Here is a 14,908-nt window from a genome sequence, read left to right on the forward strand (position 1 = left end):
GAGCGCCAGACAACTGCACCTCGCACATGCGTCACGTCGTAAAATAAGTGCAAAAGATAGCAAGCATACACCGGCGCTCCACTTGTACAGCGGTATATCCTGTCAACGCAACAACGCTTCCTTTCCCTTCCCTCCTCCATGCCTATAAGCTCTCGGAAGACGTGGGCAGGCTATAGCAGATGCCACCTTTATCGGTGATTCGCTCTCGCCGGCAGTGAGAAATGCAATAAATTTTCACGTGCTTGGGCGCTACGATCGGAATCTGACGGATTAGGCACTCCTGCAATGCGCTGTTTATGGTGTGGCGCCTGTCAAAACAATGTCTTTTGTTGCGCACGATTTAAGGGGGTTTAAGGATTTAACTTAGAAGGGTGATGGTTTGGGCTAGTTGGTTTGCCATTAGCTCAGTATTTCACTTATATACCGGTGTGAACTTATCAAAAGTGAAGACTAAGGCGAAGCAACTTTGCCGGGATTTAGATTTACACGCCTTGGAAAAACGAATCGAGAAAAGCAAGAAGGCGGGTTTGGAGATGTTCTTTTCAGCAAAAACTCATAAATCTGATGTTCCCTTCCGCTGCATCGTTTCAGAAAGAGGAGCGTGGCAGAAATAATTGAAGTTGTTCCAGCAACAAAATCTGAAGTCGTTGTCTGCAGAATACCCGTTTTTGATTAGTAACTCCCAAGAGATGATTGATTTCCTTAAGCTTAATGAATGTCGTAAGCTTGCCGCATTCTCGATCGACATTACGGACCTTTATTACTCGCTCCCTCACAATAGGTTGTTGGAATGCATCAACGAATGCATTGAAGATTTAGGTGAGGTCGACTTTCAAAACCGAGCAGGGTTAAGCTCGGGAAATTTCCTCAATTTGGTACAGGTTTACCTTGAATCCCCATACGTGCAATGTGACGACGAAATCTAGCTTCAGACCAAAGGAGTGTCCATCGGGTCTTGTATTACGTATTTGTTGAGCGACCTGTTTTTGGCAAAATCAGACAGAGCCTAGCAGCAATTATTAGAAGGAACCAAGTTTCTGAGAACCTTGAGGTACGTGGACGACTTATTGATAGTTTTACAGCGTGGTGTCTCGGAGCTGTTTTTCGCTTCCACACTACTAGTCGGTATACTTGAAGAATATCTATCCCCCCTTGTCTTAACACATGAAATAGCACAAAATGATTCTCTCCGTTTCCTCGACCTCCAGCTCGTGTTTTATAATGATCATGTCCGCTGGACATATGAACCCCGTGCGCAGAAACCACTCCTGCGCTTCCCATCAGCACACAATAAACTAGTAAAGAGGGCTATTGCTCAGGCTTGCTTCTCTAACTCTTTAAACCGGTCCTGCCACCAAAGACTAAATGGCAGGTTTCAAGCACAAGTTACACGCCTAAACACCTCGGGTTATCCTGACGGATTATTCGTCTCAGTAGCTGAGGCAATCCGCAGAAAAAGAAGAAAACTTAACAGCGAAGCCATGGTCACCGAAGAGCTCATACAAAAGGACCGTAAGGTCACGGTGATTCCATACAAGCATCAAATCGCCTATCGACTTAAAAAAACTGGTGAGCGGGTTGGTGTACCTGTAATGTTTTCTGCCCCACACAAGCTTTGTTCGATATAAAGGGAAAGCACCCCTACCATGAAACAAAAGCACAGTGTGAAGTCAGGCACCGCAACCGTTACGTGGATTGTGTGCAGGGGGTTGTGTACAGAATCCCCTTGAAATGCTACGCATGCTACGTAGGTCAGACAGGCAGGTGCCTGAACGATCGTCTGCGTGAACATGAGAATAATGTTAAGAATGGAAAGGAAGGTTTCTTAGCCCCGCATTGTAGCGCATGCGGATGTACCTCTCTGTTTGGAAAAACAAAAGCAATGTTCGCACACAGGGCTGATCGAACGCGCATCATCGTTGAATCGGCTATAGCATAGCACGTGAAGAATGCCTGTGCATAAGTAAGCCATCCCTGGCCTTATCACGAAAGGAGACGGCATTCTTAGACAATGGCAGTGCGAACAGTGAGCGGTGATGGCATCTTTATAATGTCTTTCTTCTTGTTTTTTTTTCGTCTTTATTGTTTGTTTTTTACATATATATTCTTTATGTGGTTTTCTCTCTGTTTTTTTCTATATAACACCTTACATCAGGCAATAATATTTCAGTTGGCAGTAAGTGCTTGTTCTAGTTTTCTCCTGTGTCCCCTCGCTTGGCGCTGTACCACAGCCTAAACTGCACGTATTGCGTGCGAGAGAACAATCGCGGGCTCGCGCTGCGAGCTGCATGTTAATTCTCCACAAGCGCGCTCCCAACCAACACTTCGCTTCCGGCACGCAAGCGTCCGTCAGACACTTTCCTCCGCACGAAATCGTCTAACGGGAACAAACCATCCGCGAGGCGCCCCAGCCGCACAGAACCGGACTGTTTGAAGCTCGCGCACATGTTATACCAAAAGGCTGCGAAAACGTGCCCTACTCTCTCGTGCGCAGGGGAAACATGCAAATCGGAAGCGAGAAGAGACGCGCTTACTTTCTGTGCGAGTGGAAGGATGCGTAGGTGAAGCTCTTTCCCTCGTACTCGCCAAAGAAGCGGCTGTCGGCCAGCCGGATGTGGTAGATCTCGTTGCCCGAGCACTTGCCGTACAGTCGGTGCCACTCTTCGGCCGACGTCTGGCCCTCCCTGTAGGACAGTGCAGGCGGGTGAGTTAACGCCGCTGCGAGACACGCAGGTGGGAACGCGACGCATTGCTGAACCGAAGTTTTAGTGATGCTCGTAATGGTATAAATCAGGACTCCATGACAAAAACACACAAAAAATGCTGATACAGAGCGAGAGAAGGCTATTTAACGAAATGCAGATAATCCTGCCGGCGTATATCTAGGCGCCCAGATGCTATTCTTTATAGGGAAGTCGACTGAAGACAAGGAGGCCCCAGAAGGATGAGGGCAGGAAGAGAGAGAGAGAATAAAAAGGCAAGATAATATATGATCAGCGTATGTACACGTACAGGTGAAACAAAGGTGTTGATGTAAACACGCTAGAGCTTGTAAATTAAGACAGTGTCTGGAAGGAATTAGATTACAAAATGTAAAGCATCACGTACTTGCCAAGCAACGTTGCTTTGAAGGAGAAGGGATATGACCTAGAATGTTTCTTAGATACGCGCGTTTATGTTCGCTGTTGTCCAATATTGCTATGAAGATTTTCTTTTCCCTTTTTCATCAGTGGTATGGACGGAACACTGAAGCAATTGTGGACGTTTTCCTCGATGTTGAAGACTTCTATAGTATCCATCTTGTAACTTCATCACAGGTCTTATATATTAAACGCATGCCATTAAAATGTGGGCTGCATGCTCATTTGGCAGAGAAATGGCAGATGGAAGGCATAAAAGTAGTCTCCCCCAATTTTTTTATTTTTCTGTGGGGGAGGGGGTTTGTGCTGTCCAAACAAGTGTCTCCTAAATTCCCGTGAAGTATGAGCCAAGTAGCTCAGATGAAAACCATCATACTGGCGGAGCTACCACGTCACTGAATGCCGGATATAAACCAGCTGGATGGTTGCGCTGCGTTCACTTACATAAAATAAAGGCGGCTGAAGAAAAGATGCCGTTCGTGCTATTGGTCACATTATACATCGCCGCAAACTTCGAAGCAAAAATACTATTTTCTTTACTTACTCGTGCCGAGAGCATAGACTCAATGCGCGGGACACGTGTTTGCTAAACTTATGAACGAAACTTGCTTGATGGATTTTGCTCGTAAGCACAGGGTCGCAATTTACGCGCCTTGTGCGCCTTTGAGTTCCACAGAGACACAGCGCCTATACAACGAGAATTACATTCAATACTGTATACTTTACGCGTCAAAAATATAGCCGCAACTACAAAACTGTCCTAAGGTGGAGAAATTGCTTCGTTACACTCTCATTGCTTATAACTATTTAATATTAATGCATTTAATTTTAATGCTGACGCAAGTGCGCGGGTCACGCGACGACACCCTGGGGGTGACAAGTAGATAAGGCGCGAATGCGCCGCACTGCTGCAGAAAGTCGTTTTTCTTTCTTCTATTATTTGCTTATAACTAGTTTAATATGCGACTCGCTTTAAAGCTATGAAAAAAACTAGTGAGAACCAAAGCTTCACCTTGGTAAGTGCGAACTCGGAAAGATTGCTCCTGCACTTCTAACAGTACACCAGACAGGCTATAGTTATTGTATTCCATGTTTGAGGCCCGCCGACTATAGCTCTTTCGGAGTTGTCAAGCTAGACCTAAACATAATTTTTTTTAATTTCTCTCTCTTTTTTTATATCTTACAATATATGTTACTTTGGCTGGAGTATCTTATCGAATGATATCGCATTCAGATAGGGATATCTGTATCTTATGGGTGCCAGAGAATGCCTGCGAGTATGTGCTAAAATGAAAACAATATAAAACAAACAAACAAGCAAAGAAGGGAACCCTTCCGTGAGAGCAAAAAAGCGGGTTTATGGTTAAGAGTCGCGGGTTCACCCTTTTATTTTACTCAACCTCGCCTTCTCCTGCCATGTCGCATTGCGAACTGACGCAAAATGAAGACGCGGTAAAACCACCTTACTTTCAGCTGCGTTCGACGATTGCGCTTGCGGTTTACTTGGTTATTTATACCGCAAGCCAAGTTTCGCCGAAGCAGGAGTGGATTACGAAGTTCACAAATAGTGACAGCAAAAGACTTTATAGAGTACAATAACTGTATAGAGGCAGTGTTCACTCCGAAGTAGGCGATAGTAAGTTCTCAAGCAGACGACTTCGAAAGAAGCTTTATCAAGTGGAGAAAGGCCAGCTGGCACCTCATTTTGATGTAGTATATGTATATCACGCGATACGACGTCTGCTCACATCTTGCTTATCCGAGCCCATGTGGGCTAACAGCAAAACATGTTTCAAGGCATGTCATTGCAACAAGCCTCGTCGCATAAGAAGGACAACTGAGCACGTCTCTCCTTGTTATGCTCATGCTTATTATATTGGATACTGGCTTGTTCTAGTTATAAATATGTACTGACTGCCCCATCAATTCACTTTGTGAACTGCGTTGCGCCTCATTATTTCCAGGGCCCGATTTAACCAGTATTAATGGGACATGCCAAACGCCATTACTGTTTACTTTTTTCTGACCCACACCTCGCCGCATGTTACACTTTGATATTCCTGCTCTGTACACTAAAGTGGCTCGGAAAATACAGGAACAAACCGTATGACTTGAACGTTTTAGTGCACGCGCACTCATTCTCGGCCGTTATAAAAGGGGTGAATTCAGATAGCGCCTCGTAAAGCAGAAAGGAGTGCGTAGATTTTTGCGTAAGTTACCTAAAGACACTTGCCTCATGAGCTATATGTGAGGTTTATGAGCAGACGCTAATAACTCTTCACCAATTTATTGTTCACTCCCCTATTTCTGAAGGGAACTTATTGCATATTTGCTACAGCATCTTACATCATTGGGTGCCATAAGCCGTTACATCGACAAATTCGCCTTTTTAGTAGAATACTTTTCACCATAATTTTTTTCTTTTTCTTTTGTTTTTTTAAAAGGGAGCGTGGATCCGTCGGTGTAGAGGAGGCGGGCGTTTTTTGTTTCTTTCGCCTTCTAAAGAGGGTTGCTTTTGGTCAATAATAACGGATAGTTCCTTTTCTTACTCAAGTGACTGGCAGTTACGTGCTTAAGTATCAGCATTAGGTTGACTTCGTAAGCTTCTTCTAGAATCGATGAACCAACATTTGATTGAAGAACAGAACCAAGATATACTGCCTGGCAAAAACAATCTGTTTGAAAAACGCCTACTTTACAGGACGGCAAAGGTTCGCCCACTTCACCACACACTGGGCTGCGAACAGCGTGCGATCCATGTTATAGGCATTTCGTCATTATACATGAGAATTCGCGACACGTGAGGAACCGATAATATTGCCTTTGTAATTCCCAAGCAACAAAATAAATAACTCAAATGCTCTAGGATACTACAAGGCAGCCTGCGACCGAAACCAAAAAAAAAAAAAAATGTATTAGACCAAAAAGAAACTCAAATACAAATGTCGCAGCCTGTCGCGTTTGGGGGAGTGATGTCTGTGCTTGTTATTGGCATCTATACTCTAGCCAACAGACCACGCATACGCAAGTTTCTGCTTAAATATTAAAAAAAAAAGCACGACCGCTGAAAGGCGTAAACACTCTTAGCAAGCGGTTGTGCTTAGGCAAGAGTGCCCCGCGACAACAGCCCAGCAGGGCGCATTTGTTACGCGTAGGTGGGCTTCATGCCGAGAACATTGTGGCTAAATGAGCCCCATTGCGGGCATCGCACACGCAAACTTGTCTGCGCCTGGCGCTTCTCATAATGACAGCCTCATGTTTTGTGGTACGGCGAGTGGGTATATGCACTTTGTTTTCGGTCCATCTCATCAGACAAGCATACCGCTGTTTTGCTCTTGCAAAGTTTACCGAAGTGCTTTTTCAGTTTCTGTTTCATTGCTTTTTTTTGTTTCATTATGCCATATAACGAACTCCCATTGAAACCGAAAGGAATGAAAAAAAAAGAAGGCTGATTGATATGTTACATCTGTCATGAAAGGCGCTTCTACTGCTAAACGAGCATGCAGCCGCTAAAGAAAGCTCAGTGTGCAAAAGACGAGAGATGTATCTGAAACAGCCGCAAAGCCTGCACCGGAAAGAGAAACCACGCTTATGGGAGAGGTTAAGAAAGGCTGCATCAGCGGGATCGCTTTAAAAATAAATTTACCTGAGCAAACAGAAAGCTAAATGATTAATCGGGAAACTAGCTTGCAAATTATCGACGTTTGCTCGCGTGTCACATACGTGAAAGCAAAATGCAATCCCACCCCAAATACCCTGATGTAGCAAGTCTGTTGCTTGAATAAAAAGAGATAAAAGAAAAAGTGCTGCTGTGAGGCATAGTTGTGTAACTTATAGCAAAACCTAGATTACACCGAAACTATGCTTGCAGTAGCTGCTATTTTAGAGCGCAGTTCTTAGGCGCCCGTTTTTGCGGTGAACGTCGGCGTCGGCGGCGTAACCGAGCGAACGAGCTCAGCGGAAGATGAAAGAGCGAACGCGGAGTGGGATATGAAAGACGCAAGCCGCGAACGGCGGAGACCAATGAGAGCGGCCCCTTAAGTGACGTGCGCACGGGAAACTGTTGTCATGCGGACCCGCCCAACCGCTCGATGCGTACTCGTAACTGCTCGTTTCGGACCGCTCGTTTCGTACTATCGTCTGCTCTCGTCAGCTCTCGCTCGCACTTGTTTGGTTTGGTCTCGTTCGCGCTTGTTTTGATTGCTACGGTTTGCGATTGTATTGTAATCTGAATGTATAAGCGCGGTTGTATGTGTAGTACTTTCTGGAAGCTATGCGGGCACCGGCGATTACACAGGAGCCTTCATCGAGTCATGTATAAAAGCTGACGCGCTTGACCCGCAGATAAAATTTTCCACGATCGCCGACTCTGCTACTTGGCTCCCTCAAATTATTTGCCTCAGCATGCCACGAAATGAAAACACGTATAGAGCTGCGCTCAAATTTCACATTAGGAAGTATGGTAACCGTCTGTGAATTAAAAAAAAATATATTACTCATGTCACTTCCAGGAAACATCGACCGAACGCTTCGCCGTCATCTTGGTTACATTGCACAGTCAACATTCATGCAAAAAAAAAAAAAAAAACTAAGAATTTTTGCTGCCAGCCTCAGCCGATATTATTATGAGTGGTTGCGGTGCATCACGATGAACCGTTAACAATGCTATTAAGACGTTAATTCAGTTTAATCAACGGGTTGCACTGACCACTGAGCGGCTGCCACGAGGGGATAAAACGTCGATTCTGTTCTGATGTTTCATTGTCTAACCATATCGCTCGCTGGTTGAATTGTCTCATGCTCTGCAATGGTGGTGATTGCTCTCGCGCATCTGACAGCAATCATCACGGACTTCTTTTCTTTTCTTTTTTGCAAATGAGTATTTGCGGTACAGACAGATATCAGGGAAACCACTTCCTGTATCGTCAACGCAAAGGCTGCAGTTGCGTGACAACTATGTGGCTCGCATTTAAAAGAAGATTGTATCAGCCCTAATCGTCGTCGCTCTCTCGATGCTCCTCGTAGGGCGGCAGTCCTTCCTTTGAATGACCTTCTACAGATGTGTTTTTTTTTCTCTTCTTTTTTTATTGCTGACAACTGATTGTTGCAGAACATGTTTATGAATAGAGCTTTAGAGAATGTAAACCTCACACAAGCGAAGAATGCGTCCAAGGGCAAATGGGTCATGCAGTGGAAGTCCATTACTGCTACCACGAGCAGAAATTTTCTTTACAGCTTTCAATATTTTTAACGGCCGTTCCGTACAACACCCCATGGTAAGTGCAGTTCAAAGTAGGCCACCGTTGTTGCTTCAAATCACAGGCTTACCATTTGCGTCAGTATGTGTGCTCACTAACCATGCTCACAAGTGGAAGGGCATAATTGTGTCACAGAAACAAGAAATATATGACAGGAAATGAATCGGACGACAGGAAAGATGGTTGATTCAGCGTCTTCAGCACGATCAATGTACACTTTCAGATACGATTAAAGTTCCCCTGCAAAAAATTCCGTAGATTCCGTCGCTTTCAAATACTGCGCAGGAGCTTTTACTGTAGGTGCTGGTATATAAGCGCCCAATTCAATACGAATTGAAAGCGAAGTTCTCTGTCTTAGACTTGCCGATGGAGATTAAATGCCCATGTTGAAAACATTTTCTCGCAACTCGTCCAAAACCGACAAAGTTGGACGGGCTTTGAATGGAAATTTTAATTTAAAATACACCACATGCCAGTGAAGCTGCACTGCGCGACTCTGTCTGTCTGACGCTGTCCAGAAGAATGGAAGAAATTTAATTAAGAAGGAAAGAAGTTTAATTTAGCCTTGGAAATAAGCGTCATCTTGCGAGCCTCGTGGTCTAGTGAAATCCCCGTGATGGCGGCTAGATAAACAAAAGCTACGGGAGAAAATGCTCAGCCAGTCGAAAGAAAAAGCTTATTTTCGCGTGACCTCGCTTCTTCTTTCCACTGACTTCGTACAGGGAATCCACAATGTTTCTTTTGGCCCATAAACCACGGTCTCCAGAATTTGAGCGAAAGCGACGCGTTTTAAGCTATTCATCAAGGAGCGAGCCAGTTTCACCCAACTTATTTAAGTCATCCGGATATTGAACAACAGTCTGAATACGCGCGTGTGCCCTACGTAAAGCGAGATATAAAAAGATCAAGACAGACTGAGGGATCAGCCGAAGCTATAGTATACTCGGGCAGTGAGCCAGGGAGAAGCGAGCAAAAGGAGTCACCTAAATCGGCATGAAGGAGAAGAAAGGGAACCGAGGGGCCCGATCTTTATTTATCATATCATAAGAAGCCAACAAACATAGACGCCAAGGACAATATAGGGGCGATTACTTGTACATACTAACTGAATAAAAGAAATGATAAATTAATGGAAATGAAAGTGGATGAAAAACACAACTGACCACAAGTGGGATACGAATCCACGTCTTCGCATTTCCATTTCCACGTCTTCCACGTCTCGAATCCATTTGAGCTACCGCGGCGCACTTTACCCGCCCACTTTCTGGGGTATTTATGTTTTACTACTAGAACGAACCCTGGGAGTGTTAGCTACAAACCTAGGTGACGGATGTGGAACATCCTTTCCGCAGCAGGTATCACGAGTACGTGATCGGCGCAGTGAACAAATCGGCTTGGTGCGTCTTGTGACATTCGTATGACACCAGCGCTGAATCACTGTTCGGCGTTAATTAAAGTCACTCGAAATAGACGTGGAAAAAGAAACGAAGGCCCCGAGAGCAGCCGGCAAGCAGCGCTGGCCCAAGCTGACAAATCACTGAGACGAAGTTGCTCCAACACACTAATGGTAAGCACGTGCATGATGTCACAACGGTAGAATAACACGCTTTCATATAAGTGACGCTTGGTCTGAGCAAACTTTAGCAGTTTTTTGGCTTTCTTGAATCATATCTTAGTCTCTATGATTCTAGCGTGCTTTCTTTTCTAGCCGCTAACCAGGCCCTTTTCGCGGAAAACACGACGATCGCTGACGGGCGAAGAAAGAGGTCTATCACACATTCTGATAAATAGCTTGGAAATATTAATAGAAACAGTGAATGCGGCTAAACGCACAAACACAACTGCCTTCTCGGCCGCACGCGTACATAGCACCGAGCTGGAAAGAAAGAAATCAAGAAGATCGCCGCGACATGTAAAGAAACAATGAGAAGTAAGCACGCAGGGAATAAAACAAAAAAATTTACACCGTCTTGGATGTAGCAATGTGTCCATTGTAGCTTAAGTGCTGTGATGCAATGGGCGCCAGGCAAGTTTGACTACATAGAAAGAAGCTCCTCGACGAAAATAGGAAATGCGAAAAGAAGGCAAGCGACGGACGCCAACAGTGTGGCAAGCACACCGTTGGAGCCCCCACCGTGACACTTGTCCCAATAGACTTGACAGCAAATTATAACCCCCCTCCCTCTTTTTTTTTTCGCTCCTAAGTCTTCGGCTCTTCGCTCCTTTCGCGTGCTGCATGTTCTGTTCACCTTTGGTGAATAGCTTTTAGAAGACAAAAATAATAAAAAGAGAAGCCTCGAACTAAAATATGCACAAACAAATGAAAGGCTACAATTAAGAAAACATCTGGGGCGACCATGCGATCTCGTCTTATTTACGCGATCATTAAAAGGACGAACGGTGGAGATGCCACTTCGAGAACCCATGTCGATGCTCTTCCACGCACATTCCGCATTGCCTCGTCCCGCACGCGACACAGCCGGCAGCTTTGCGTCCCTCAAGCATTCGCAATCTGCACCTGTGCTGTGACGTAACACTGCTATCAGTGACGTTAAGTACACCGGTCTTAGCGGCCGTTCTTTGAGTTCTAAAAAGAAGTTCGAGCTGTCAATGAATTATTTATTGAGTGTTGGCGAATTCTGCGTTGTGATACAGGATGCCAGTGTTCGCGCATATGGCAGTTCTAGAGAAGATGAGCGCAAGCAAAACGTTGGATGCACGAATCACTTGCTTCGAGTGCACGAGCGAGAGCGCCACGCCGTCGTGAAATGGCGCTCGTGGTGAAAGCGTGTACTCACTGCCCGCGCGACGTGTGCAGCAGGAGCGTTACTAGGGTGGAGGCACCGGGGCAGAGGCAGTTGTTGGCCAGCAGGGCGTACTTGAACTCGTCCTCGCAAACCACATGTTCTGCGTGGAAGCAACAGCGATGTCACAGTTTCTGCGGGCTTATACGATATGCGTGCATGTTAGCTCCACAGCGATACCGTGGAAACCTACACAAAAGACCCCCATTCTCATGGTTACGTGCGTTCATATGATATTATTGCATATTAATGATTGTAGGGCATATGGGTCTTTTAAAGGTACCTTCGTCGCTGGGCTATAAGCAGCCCTTAAACGCCAGTACGCTTATACAATGTATACATACATACATATATATATATATATATATATTGGTTGCTCAGGTGGACATCTCTTGCAAGTAAAACGGCCTCAATTCATTTACTAATTCATATAATTACGTTAATCAAGTTAGTTACAACCTCTACGGCGTTGGAGAGTTGAAGGAAATCGGCATAAATGTCTAGTCCTGTGTTTCTACATTTCAAGATAGCCATGTAGGCAGCAATCATCATCATCATACTATTTTCTTTTTTTTGATCCATTGCAGGACGACGTGCCACTTCCAGCGACATCCAATTAACCCTTTCTTGTGTTAGCTGATTCCAACTTGTGCCTGCGAATTTCCTCATTTCATCACCCTACCTAATTTTCTGCCGTCCTCGACTTCGCTTCCATTCCCTTGGCACCCATTGTGTAACTCTAATGATCCACCAGTTATCTACGCTACACATTACATGGCCTGCCCAGCTCTATTGTTTTCTTTTAATGTCAACTAGAATATCGGCTATGCCCGTTTTCTCTCTGATCCACACCGCTCGCTTCCGGTCTCTTAATGTTACACCTAACGTTTTTCGTTCCATCGTCATTTGCGTGGTCCTTAATTTGGTTCTCGAGCTCTTGTGTTGACCTCGAAGTCTCCGCCGCATATGTTAGCACCGGTAGAATGCACTGATTGTACACTTTTCTTTTCAACGACAGTGGTAAGCTCCCAGTCAGGATTTGGTATACTGCTTGCGGTATGCACTCCAACCCATTTTTATTCTTCTGTAAATTTCCTTCTCGTGAGCAGGGTCGCCTGTGAGTAATTGACCCAGATAAAAGTACTCATGTTCATGCTCTAGAGGCTGACTGGTAATCCTGAACTGCTGTTCCCTTGCCAGGCTATTGATCGTTATTTTTGTTTTCTGCATGCAGGCAGCAATATTGTGGCGTCAAATTATTCCTTCAATTTCCCTGATTGTGCACGCGGCACCACGAGGCGCGGCTCTCCGTCTGAACCTATGCGTAATGTAAAAAGCATGGTCTATAATGAAGCTGCCGTCGCACTTCCCGCTCTTAGCAGCAGGAGCGAGACAGACCGCTTTCTCGCGCCGTATGGCCAAGCTTTATTTTACGCCACATCACTACGTCACGGCGCAGTTGCACCGCGAGCAGCGCTTCGCGGTGAAACCAATATTATTTACAGTGTAAAGATGTGCCGTAAGTTTGCAATTAGAATTTTTTATTCATGCAATTAGGTTAAGTTGTCAATTGACTGCTTTGGTTTACTGTATTTCTTTTTGCATGTGATGTCCATCTGGGCAGATCATTCATCTTTAGTAACGTGATTCGAGTAAATTTTATAAGAATTAAAAAAAAGTTTTCGAATTAAAAAAGAAAGGAAAAAAAAAACACTGTATCTGTGCACCATCGGGACCCACTGAGACGAGTCAGAATCAGACAAGCACTTATTGTGCAGTCAGATGTACAGAGCGGCAGAAGTTGAACTGATCAAGCTGCGTGTTTGGCCCTGCCATGCATGCAAGTAGGTGGGGGACTCCAACACCAGCTGCTGCTTTTGGTAGCATTTGGTAGCGGCGCGGACAAATGTTAGATGTCGAATGATCTCTCCTCTTGCGGGACCGTTCTTATGATTAGTTTCATTGTCATCTTTTATTTACTATTTGATTACTATTAATTGGTGTCTCTATTTTTTGCTGTTTAATGTAGAGAAATAGAGTAGCCGAGATACTCTCTACCTCAATATTTCTACAGCCACTATCTGTTCGCCAGTGCTTGGGAAACTTGCGCGATTTGGTGTATGGAATTTCGGGCGCTGTTCCATGCTAAGAAACAGGCAGCAGAGCGGATGCGCATCGCAACTTTGAAGTGATTGCAGCATCACATTTTTTTTTCTTTCTTTCCCGATTACGTTTACACTAACAGTACCTGCACGCTCCCACGTAATAACTCGTTACTTAAAGCGAGGTACGAAAAAGGAAAATGAAGCACCGCTTACGGTGATTTAGAGCGATGTCAAGATGGTAACAAAAAAGGGGGCCTTCTCGGAAATGCCGCTCAACACGTCGAATTGTTTCCCTTGATGTATTATAGCGCTCAGTATGAGATACAACGCATCACCGCTTTGAGCTAGCTGCACGCTACCGCGTTGTATGTAGCTCATACTGACCTCGATAGTACAGCAGGAATGCGATTGCGAGTGACTATAGCAACAACCTGCATACTCATGATTCATTTTCATGTACTTGAAGAACTTCCCCTGTTGAGGAGGAGTTATGCGAGCACCGCCCTTTACATATCTGTCGTCATCGCGGTAACAACATTTGAACACAATAATAATAATAAAAAAAGATTGTGATTTGCAATATTGCATCGTACACTTATTTCTCTCTTTCGCGATGACGCTCTTCTTGCAAGTTGTGCATTCATTGCGCACGCAAATCGGGGGTTCCAGCAGAAACATGCAGACGCAGGCATGCAGGCGAGCGTATAGGCGCATGCAGTAAGCCCGGCGAGTCTCCGGTGCCAACACTTACCCGCGAAGGCCACGTGCACTTTATTTTCTGGACGGAATATTTGAATGTACTGGGGAACAGTTGGTGCGAAGTCGCGTACTGCCCACGACCGCAAGATGGTGTGCTGGTCCTGAAAGGAGCGACCCAGAGAGAATACGATACTCACCAACAGCCCCACTTCGCTGCTCGTCACCATCATCGTCATCATAATGTCCTCAGCTTCAGAACAATAATCACAGACCACGTTATGTATCTCCCCGTGAGTGCTTCGCTAGACATCCGTACAAACCTCAATTATTCTAACGACGCACTAAATGAAATGCTTGCTTCGTTTCTTGTATGATGAGAATAATATACCGCATATTGGTTTTTCTGTCTTCATTTGTCTCTCTCTGTTTCTTTTTGTGTATTTTTTTTTTTGCACACTTGGGAAAACGAAATTTTCCTCTGCTCTTTGCGGACACACGAATTTTTAGCGCGTGAATCGTGGGCGCAGTTGGAGTTCTCGGCAAGCAGTAACTGAAGACAGCAGGAGCAAGTGAAAAAAAAAATGAAAGAGAAAAAATGGATCTTACGGCGGCTGCGAGGTCGGCGTAATTTCGGGCTGCCAGCATGAAGCACGCCTCGGCTGCATTCATTCTACGCGGCGGCGAGCGTGAGAAGAAAAAAGAGCGAAAGAAAATACCGAAGAGTTAGGACATGTCACAAACACTGTTCGAAAGTGAAAAGCAAAACAAATGACAACACTTTTTTGAGCAGCTCTTAGTACTCAGTAGTGCTAGAAAAAGAAAAGACGACGTGAGAATACATTTTCTATTGTTTCGCTGTGGACTGACTTCCCAGGAAGTGAGAACACAAAAATCGGCCCTCA

General features: G+C 44.9%; 1 protein-coding gene across 5 annotated transcripts in view; it reads right to left on the minus strand.

Annotated features, from left to right (window-relative positions):
• SLO2 (slowpoke 2) overlaps positions 1-14,908 on the minus strand; it is a 488,163-nt gene that overhangs the window by 47,020 nt on the left and 426,235 nt on the right. For all 5 annotated transcript variants that reach the window (XM_055063162.2, XM_055063163.2, XM_055063161.2 and 2 more), the window contains 4 exons: positions 14,613-14,676; positions 14,059-14,167; positions 11,197-11,305; positions 2,535-2,684 (listed from right to left, as the gene is read on the minus strand). In XM_055063162.2, coding sequence (XP_054919137.1) covers positions 2,535-2,684; positions 11,197-11,305; positions 14,059-14,167; positions 14,613-14,676 — 432 coding nt within the window. The remainder of the gene's footprint in view (positions 1-2,534; positions 2,685-11,196; positions 11,306-14,058; positions 14,168-14,612; positions 14,677-14,908) is intronic.

The sequence above is a fragment of the Dermacentor andersoni genome, chromosome 1 (genome assembly GCF_023375885.2).
Source record: "Dermacentor andersoni chromosome 1, qqDerAnde1_hic_scaffold, whole genome shotgun sequence".
NCBI lineage: Eukaryota > Metazoa > Arthropoda > Arachnida > Ixodida > Ixodidae > Dermacentor > Dermacentor andersoni.